This window comes from Limulus polyphemus, unplaced genomic scaffold (genome assembly GCF_000517525.1).
Source record: "Limulus polyphemus unplaced genomic scaffold, Limulus_polyphemus-2.1.2 Scaffold1834, whole genome shotgun sequence".
Lineage (NCBI taxonomy): Eukaryota > Metazoa > Arthropoda > Merostomata > Xiphosura > Limulidae > Limulus > Limulus polyphemus.
Window position 1 is genome coordinate 1 of NW_013667444.1, and position 10395 is coordinate 10395.

General features: G+C 31.3%; 1 protein-coding gene across 1 annotated transcript in view; it reads left to right on the forward strand.

Annotated features, from left to right (window-relative positions):
* The first annotated feature begins 5348 nt into the window (after positions 1 to 5348).
* Positions 5349 to 10395, forward strand: part of LOC106465096 (E3 ubiquitin-protein ligase CBL-like) — a 73602-nt gene continuing 68555 nt past the window's right edge. The window contains exon 1 of the mRNA XM_013925292.2: positions 5349 to 5905. Coding sequence (XP_013780746.1) covers positions 5358 to 5905 — 548 coding nt within the window. The 5' untranslated portion in view covers positions 5349 to 5357. The remainder of the gene's footprint in view (positions 5906 to 10395) is intronic.

A 10395-nucleotide genomic window follows, 5' to 3' on the forward strand; every position in this document is an offset into this window, starting at 1 on the left:
GATTCTTTGTTGTCTTTCTTATAAAACACGTCATAGAATTTCTCTTTGCTTTGTAAACTGCTTCATTTGTTGCATTCTTCTGAAATATACACTAATGCCATAATTTATCCTTTTCTCTTATTAACTCTAAAACATCAGCATCTTTCCAAGGTTTATGTTGTGTATTCCTCTTTTATATTTTAATCTCAAATGTAATTTTTTTCCTAAATTCCATTTAACACGCAAACCAATTTTTTATACATTATCTCAGGATTTTTTAATCTTAAGATCTCTACCCAGTTATAGCTGTTAACATTTATAACACTATTTATTTTAATTTTATTAATCACTGAAACATTACATATGCTCTTTTTCATAGGTTGTTTTATTGTCTTTAAACTGCTTTTTAAATTAACCGAAATCACCCTGCGATCAGATATTTTTTTCCTTGATCACACATAACTTTTTACATTTACCAATACATGCGTAGTTTCCAGTATTTTATAAAATACAGTGACATTCGGTTACCACACATTACACATGTAAATATGTTATTACTATTTACAAATAAATACTTAAATTTCTGTTATTTTTCTTAAAACATCGATCAGTAAATAAAAAATATTCGGAAAACAATGATCTCCACTACTTACGATCTTTTATGCACTCCTGAACCGTACTTGCTACCCTCATCTAAATTCACATGTGGATATAGAAAAAAATAACTTTTGTAGACTTTATACATGCATTTTGAAATACCAAAAAATTATAAATGACTATACCGATACCACAAAAATCTATTGTAATTTACCAGACTTCCTAACAATGCTGTATTTGGGTTTAATAAAATATAATTTCTGTTTGGAAATTAGCATGATCATAATACTTCAAACTCTCCAACGATATGAGCTTTTCTCTCGTAACTAATTTCGGAAGACTAACAAAATTACGTAAGGAAATGTAGAGCTTTGGATTGGTTATAAACTTATAGAAAAGTAGGCGTAGAAGTAGCCTTCTCAAATGATGAAGTGGTGGGCAGAGCCAGTATGGTGGATTCGCTAAATATTATGATATCTCAGCAAATATAAAAGGCAGGAGGCCCTTATTTTATATTCTAGCTTGCCAATATCGGAAATTTGCGTTTCTAATTCGTATGAAACTATAGAGTGGGTGTCATAAAATGTAATCTGACTAACCCCAGAAGATGTTTATTTGTTTGTTTTTGAATTTCGCGCAAAGCTACACGAGGGCTATCTGCGCTAGCCGTCCCTAATTTAACAGATGGCACTAGTATTATCTTGAATATGATTATTTGATTGGATGTATATGTAAATTGAATATATTTATACTTTGATCATGTCTCACTGTTAGAGATGAAACATTATACCCAAATAACTGTTTCAAAACCTTAAAAAGAAAGCAAAAAACATTGGTATTGACAAGCTGCCTTTTCTCTTAGTTACCAGTTCAAAACTAAGGATGGTTAGTGCAGCCCTTGTGTAGTTTTCATGAATATTTTAAACATTTCACCCGAAAGGACTCAGAAAGAGAATATACACCCAACAAAATGCAGTATTTCTGTGGTACTCTCAAGGTTAAGCCTATTTCTCATCTACATGATTTCTACAAGAACTTGGGGTTCAAGAACCTGAATATGTAATTAGGCAATTTAGTCTCAAGAGCAGATCATCATATAATGTAAATTATATACATATATAATTTACAGATTATATCTTAACTAGAATATCAATAATAAGTGGGATATTATTCAAGTTCACATTCTGTCAAAAAGAAGTTAGTGTTGAGATATTAAACAACTTTGTTTGATTTTCCCAAATTTCTTTAATAGTGTATTTTGCATTTCCCATGAGCTATCCTTATGATTTGTAGCCTATCCAATTATACTTGGAACTTCATTCAAATTAATCATCTTTGTTATGACTTTGTATTCTTATAATTAAACTTTATTGTTTGCACGTCCATGACACATTGACAATATAATTTTCCTGTAATTCTTTTATACTTTAAAATTGATTAGTTTCATAATAATTCAGTTGTTGTTTTTAGGGCAAAGCTAAATAATGGACTGTTTGCACTCTGTCCACTGTAGGAAATCAAACCAGTAGAATTACTGCTGACTTACTGATTACATTTAATAATTCAGTCAAAATAACTTCCGACTTCCTTCTTACTGTATCAAAAATACTATTTAAAGTAAAACTAGTTTTACATAAAAAAGACCAAAGTCTTAGGACTATTGTTTTGAAGTCTATTTCTAGCAAATGTTGCCCCTCTCCATTGTGCTATATGAATATACCATGCATTTATATCTTCTTGCTTGTTTGTTTATTTTATAGCAAAGCCACAATGGGCTATCAGCTGTGTCCACCACAGGGAATAAAACCCCGCTGCAAGTCCAGATTTACCACTGTCCCACCAGGGGACTTGTCTTTTTTGCATTATTACAGTTTAAATGTTGGAAACTAGCAAAGCACTGGAAACCAACAGGCTTAAAATTTGTGATAAAAATCACTCTGTAATATAAATTTCATTGTGATTTAATGTCCCGTATATTCCTACAAAACGGCTTTTTCTAAAGTTTCAATCAAGGTCTCAGAAAAGTGATTCTGCTCAAGTAGAAATAGACAATTAATTGTAAATACCATTATTTTACCAAAATTTTAACTGTAATGTGTGAACCTACTAATGCAGTTTTGTAAGTATTATATGTAGACAACATAGATACAGACAGGAAGTTGAAGCTGCCATCCCACATTTTCCTTTTTCGTGTTATACTGATTTTGTAGCCATTTGACAATGTTCTTAGACAAAAGTCTATTAACTATTGTAATATTTCTTGCTTGAATTAAGATTTCTTTACTGTATTTATAAAGCTTATGTTAATGATATTCATGATCATTAATAGTTATTTATGTAGCTCTGGAATTTTCCTTAATTTTCTATGATTATAATATTTCATTAATTTTGATTTCAAAGTATCTATCTTAATTTTCCATGCTGTTAAATGTTTGGGTACAACAGAAGTTCACATCTGCAAAGAAGAAGCAAGATAAAATATTTTTAAATGCTTTTATATCTTTGTACAGGGGTGTCTAGGCAATCAATTTTGAGATACTTTAACAATTTTGGTAAAAACCGATTTCTGCGATTTTGTTGTCCATAGAAATTTGGTCCTTTATTTGTTTGTTTTTTTATTCTCACCTTAATGTTTAATTCCAGATTTCAAGTCCAAATTGTTTTTTATTATACATTTCAAGTTCAAAGTATTATTATGAATGTTGCCTATAATTTAATCTGATATTTAACCCTAGAATGCCAGCATGGTTAGTTTAGTATACAGGTTTAACTTTTCTAGGGTCATAATGACTTGTACAATGACAAGTATTTGGCATGTGACCTTTAATTATAGTAAGTGGATGGTAATGCATTTGGGTTTTCATAATTTGGATCACTCACTTAATATAGAGGGGGAACTCACTCAATTGAGTTATTGAAGAAAAAATCCTAGATCTAGTGGTGGATAGTCACTCAAGCCATCAGTGCAATACTCTATTGCTTGTAATTAAGCAATAATATAATTTAGGGTGTATTTAAAGATATAGTGATTACAAATCAAAAAGAGGTAATTATTTATTTATACAAATCACTAATGTGGAACACTAAGGGCAGTTTTTGGTCTCCTTATTTAAGAAATGGTAATGAATGATTGGAAATGGAACAAAAGATGGCTACTAGGATGATTTAAGGAATGAAGGAGTTATCTTATGGGAACAGGTTAAGATCTTGTTAAGAATAGTTGATATTGTTGAAGTTTAGACAAGATTATCCAAGGGATCAATGAGATAAAAGCTTTAATTTCTTTGTGCTGTATTCTGAGGATAATAGGATGAGAAGATAAACATTTAAGACTTGCAAAAACACCACATGGTCCTTTACTGTTTCTACATTACCTTTTTGCTTCATTTTTATGTTCTTTTGTACTAATGTAACCATAACCCTTTAACTATAAAACCACTCAAAGAACTGAGCCACTTTTTTTATACCTTAGTGTCACTGTGAAATTGTTGATCAATTAAGAAATTTTACATTACCCTCATCTTGTTTTTAGCATTAAACACCTATGCAATGTACAGTTACTCCAAAAGTAACAAATGAAACCAAAGAAGCACCCAAAAGATTTTCCATGATGCCTTAAAATTTTAAATGAGCAATATTCAATGTCAAACCAAAGCTGCCTGGACTTAGCACTAAAAAATGTGCTGTGATGGGAATCCACAATTAGAGGGAGGAGAAACTGTGCCAAACCCTTTAATGTGTAAATAAATAACATTCTCAACTCTGCATCTGTACCTTTAACAGGTCTCCTCAATGGAAAGTTTTATATTAACAGTAGACTGTGCTGCAATAGGACTTCACTGATGGGAGGAGAGCCTGTGCTAAATAATTAAAAACTCCTCTAGCATGTAACTATAACCAATAATCTCACATGGTTAGACCATTTTAAGCATTTTTGAAATTATTTATTATTTTTTATGTGGGGTTCAATATAGAGCTCTTACTTTACACAATACCTCTTGAAAGTTCTAATATAAATAACGAGTAAACAAATGGTACATCACCGTTTTATCTTTTCTTACGTCACACTCACTGACTCAGTCACAGACTAATCATCAAATTAAATGTCATTGTCACACTGTATTAATAATAGTATGACATTTTAATGAAACTAACGCATTCTGACTTTAAATAACTCAAAATACTTCCACCATTAAGTCAATATACTTCAAAATTCAAGTTAATGCTCTTGATCAGCTTCAAACTAAAAGTTAAAAACAACAGACATTCAGTATGATTCAATAATTCACGTTTGGACTACAGCAGCCAAGTAAACTTAGCACTAGGCCTAAAAGTTAAATGTATTGATAATGACAGTAACTTATTAATTACAATTATTTATATATTTAGTTGGGTGTAGACCTAATGCTTACAATACCTTTAACAGTTTAAGGTGTATTGTCAACACAGACAACAGACTGTAAGTGTAACAGTTTACGTTAATACTAACACAGGATACTAGTAGTAGTAGCACTAGCATCATTCGTAAAGTCGACCTACGAAAAATTTGGTACTGGCGAAAAACTAGAATTGCTCATATATAATATATTTGTAAATGTATTACTAAAATTATTTTATCTGTTAAATGTTACCACTAAACGTATATAAATATATTTAAAAAACTGTCAGAGGTAATATTGAAATGCCGGAAATCATTCACAATTTTTTACCTTAGGACTGATGGGTTTCCTGTCACCTCCCACACGAGTTAGTAAGCAGCTTGTTGGTATCCGACTGGTAAAATGGCGGTGAGTAACAGAGCGAGGAACTTACAGACGTTGAATATTTCTTCACTGTTTAGTCGAATTCATGGTGCATTTTCAGAAGCTATGGCGTCACCAAAATTTGTAATAGATAGAAGAACTATAGAAAAAACGTGGAAGTTGATGGATAAAGTTGTTAAATTATGTCAACATCCGAAGATGAACTTAAAAAACAGCCCCCCGTTTATTTTAGACATTGTTCCTGACACATACCAACATTTACGGGTTATCTATGGAAAACATGAAGATCGAATGCATGTGTTAAATGACAATGAGTATTTCAGGATTTTTATTGAAAATTTGAATCGTAAGTGTAAACAAGCGATTAAGTTATTTAAAGAAGGGAAAGAAAGAATGTTTGATGAATCTTCTCACTATAGAAGAAATTTGACAAAGTTAAGTTTGGTTTTTAGTCACATGTTGTCAGAGTTAAAAGCAATTTATCCAAACGGAAACTTTGCAGGTGATACCTTTAGAATAACAAAAAGTGATGCTGCGGAATTTTGGAAAAACTGCTTTGGAGAAAGGCAAGTTTGGGATTTGACTTTTCATTTTTAGGGAATAGGCTTAGGATTAGTAATATATTTTTTTAAGTTACCTCAATAAAAACCATAATGACTCAATGAATTACATTATTACCTTTTACAAAAGTGTTGTGAGAGAAAATTGACTGATAGTGATACTTGAGTGTTTTTATATGAAAAAATCATGTATTGTTATTTTTCTGACTTTTACATGTTGCTGTTTTTTATAGAATGAACAGTGCACTGGTTTCTGTAATACTAATAGTAATAACATTGTTAGCAAACTATAGGATCATGTATTCTACTTTAAGCTTGTGGTAAAGTAAGTTAATAATGTTAGTTCTGGACTTTGGACAGTTGAATTAAGTGTGGTAAAGGTGAAAAAAAGGATTTGCTTAAAATAATTTTGTTATACATGTTAACCTTTTATGGGTAGTTTGATGTGTCATATGTAAAGTTTAAGAACAAGGAAAGCCATTGAACAGGGGAAGTACCTTATTGCTAATGCTTTAAATATGTGACTTTTTGTGCAGAAATTCTATTAAGAAACTGAGGAATATTTGAGTGATTCCCATTTTTCTGTTGAGTGTAATCTGAAAAAAAAAAGCATTTTTTGGAATTGTATATTTTTATAGGTTTTTCTAACTTCATTTCTTTCAAAATGCTCTGACATTCTTTTATTACCACAGTATGTGGTTCATTAATTGATAATGACATCATGTTTCTGAGTTAGAAAAAGTGTTACTTGGTTTTTAAAATCACTCTCTTCCCATTTTTGAACCAAAATAATTGTTGCCTTTCACATCAATATAGCTATACTAATCCAAGACAAATTTACAAAAAATTCAAATTATCATCATTGGGCAAACTATTCCACAAGCTTATAACTCAAAATTATAAGCATCTATTTATAGTTCAAATTTTTAACAGGTGTTATTGTAGTAACTTTATACTCTTTCCTTTGGTAAAGGCTCAAATACTGCAAATACACACACTACTACAAATGAGGCCTCATTAAAGTCATGACAAGATTATTATAATTTTTGTACTCTTAAATTCAAAATTTATAGATAAATTCTGAACTTTGTATGTCAGATAATCACTGCTAATCATTTGGTTAAAGGCTTCAAGCTTTCATCAACAGTCTCACTTAAATCCTTTTTTTTTTCTATTGCATCATTGTTCTTCTGAAACAAGAAACGAGTCCTTTTGAAAATTCTATACCCAAGTGTGTCATTTCACATTTTGCATTACTGAAATTCATTTTTCATCTTCTCATCCATTTGTAAAGACTGTCTCAGTCTACAGTATCACCTTTTTTTTTTCGAAATGTTTATGTTATTGGGAAAAATTATAAAATAGTTGGCATGTTAATCAATAAAGTCAAAAATGCCATGAGAGATACCATCACCATTAGAATTTCTGCAACGTTTGTTTAGAGCTGGGCAATTGGTGATATTTGCTAATCAATTAATCAGTGGCCTTATTAATGGATTACATTCAATTAATCAATTAGTACAGTGTTCCTCAAACCATGGTACAAGCAAAAAATAAAGTTGGCAGCAGATACTGTTAGCTAGTTACCTTCCCTCTTGGTCCTTTTGTGGGAGTCTACAGATTTACAATGCAAAAGTCAGGGGTTTGATTCCCCGTGGTGGACACAGCAGATAACCAGAAATTGCTTTGTTATGAAAACACATACACCTTCCCTCTAGTCATAGTACAACAACACCTCCACCAAAAAAAAAAAGTTTGGTGAGAGGATGCTGTTACACAGTTGCCTTCTTTCTAGTCAGAAGTTTAAGAAAAGAAGGTTTTGGTGGTACTTCCAGCTAGTTGCCTTCGCTTTAGTTAACAGTTGAACAGTTTGCAGTGGGCCAGATACTTGCTTACTTTCTAGTCAGCAGTTCAAAGAGAGAGAAAAAAGGTGATAGCAGGTGCTGCCAGCTCACTTGTCTTCCCTCTAATCAGCAGTGGCAGATACCCTAAGCGGTTTTGCCATAACAGGGTAAGTTCAGTAGCAATATTGTCATTACTTGGATAGTGTAATAATCAAAACTAGTAATAATTGGAAACATTAATTCCAGTTATTGATTATTTTTGTGCTAATTGAAATGATCAGAAGTTTGGAAACATTATTTGATGTAATCTCTGCTTATAGGTAATTGAGTAATTGAATAAATTGCCCAGCTCTACATTCTTTATTATCCTTGCTTTTTTTTTTTACATTTACATACATAAAAATTCGTCAAGTAAGAGCCTCCCATTAGCAAGCAGTTATTTAAATCTTGCCCACAGACATAATTATTTTTATCTATTTTCACCAATATATTCCAACTAACTTGTGTAGCTTGCTCAAAATTTCTTGCCCACACCTCCCATGAGAAAGAGCTTTCAAAAGCTTTTTTCAAAATTTATATTCGTGCAGCATGCTATTAATAACTCTTCGGGGTGTTATAAACATTCTTAACTCCATGTGCTCAGGAGAAATGAGATATTTTTATGTTTCAACTATTAAACTGTATTCTCTCTATGACATCCCAAACCTTAGCACTCCTGTTCTTAGTTTCTAGTTTTCATTTGTACTGTACCATATACAAACCTTTCAGTTTACTTAATTATTGAACTCCCTCCTCCCCTTCTTTAAAAATCTCATTATCTCTTCTTACCTCTCCCTATTTGTTAACCATAGATCTAAAAGTATTTGATAAAAGTTTTCGGCACCTACTAGACTTATTTTCTTATCCTTAATTTTCCTCATTTTTCTGTAGTTAAAGTGTTCATTTTTATATTTTGCCTACATTATTTGCATAACTATAATTTGTACATTAGGTATTATTTTTCTTATTTCTATACCTAAATGCTTCTTTAACACTCAAATTAATCAACTTTTCTGAAATTAACTTCAGCTTTTCCTTCAGGAAACATGTTCTACATTCAGGCTACTTATATCGTTCTTAGCTTTTTAAAATTACAGCTCATCCTAGTATTTTTAGCTGTGCCATATCGTTTCATAGAATGACTCTAATTTTTTTTTTCAAGTACAAACTTTTAGCTCATAGCTCCATCTCTTGACTGATTTGAAATCTAATTACAGCCATGGCTATTGAGGATTCCCTCTTGCTTAAAGTAATACACTCTTAACATTTATGGCACTCCACAAACCAAATCACTTAATCATTCACTATTCCAAACTATTTTCACCTAGAAAGTGAATAGACTGATACCTTACTGATAGAACAATAAACAGGAAAGTGAAGTTCCTAGAAATAGTAAAAAAAAAGGCAAAAATATTGTAATGTATATAACAAATGTTCATTCATTACAGCAAGAAATTCAACACATAATTCTTTCTGTAAAGCTAAAAAAAAGTAATCTAAATCTAAAAGTAATTGACATTAAATATGTAGATATTAGATGTATTAAATGTAGATATTGTTAAAGCATGCATGTATAACTGGTTTAAACTTTTTTCTTTTTCTATCCACTTATTCATTGTGTACTAATTAATTCTAAATACATTTGTACACTGACACTGGAGAACATTGGTTTACTAGAATAGATTCAGTCCTCAGATTATTTCAGGGATACAAGGGTTGCATTATGGGGATAGTTTAAGACATCTTATTTTCTGTTAATTAAAGAAGGGTAGGAGGTAATCTTACTGAAGTTTACAAGGTTATCCAGGGAATCAATAGAAAATGCCTCTAACTTTGTGCTGCATTGTAAACACAATGGGATCAGAAGGCTAAAATTTAAAATTTGGAAAAAGACAGGTTAGGTTCTAGTTAGGACAGTTCTATTATAATAACAGGGTGATTAGGGAATGAGTTGCATTAGTAGTAGTGGAAATCAACACCTCACTGGAGTTTGAGGGGAATTCATCAAAAATAAAAGGTGGGTTTGAAATACTTTTGACTTCTTTTTTTCTATATGGGTGGGTATTCAAGGACAACTTTGTAATGGTTTTCAAATGAGAACCAAAACTTGAGTGCTTTCAAATAGTTCACTATTCTTCTTCAGGAGAATAAAGGGTTTAATGAGTATAATAGTCTTTTTTCTATATATTATGGAATTTTTTGTAATAATATTTTATTCAGTTTATTTTCTTAGGTATTGAGGATTACCCAACTTCCTTGTTTTCTAATATTTTTTTCATAAAATTTTAAATGGACAAAAAGGAACTTATTAGCCCATCAAGGATGTCCCTTCCAGCTCCCAACTATAAACACCCCTTACTACTCGTGTATTCATCCAATCCTTTCTTGAACTCAGTTAAATTTTCTGCCTCCACCACCCTTAAAGGAAGCTCATTCCAAAAGCCAACCACCATGTTTGAAAAGTAATACTGTCTAAACTGCAGAGAACTCCTATGCTGCCAAAATTTGAATTAATGCCATCTTGTCCTATTGTTTTAACTGCTAAACACAAAAAAGTTTGGATCTATATTATCAATACCCTTAATAATCTTAAACACCTCAATCAAATCCCCT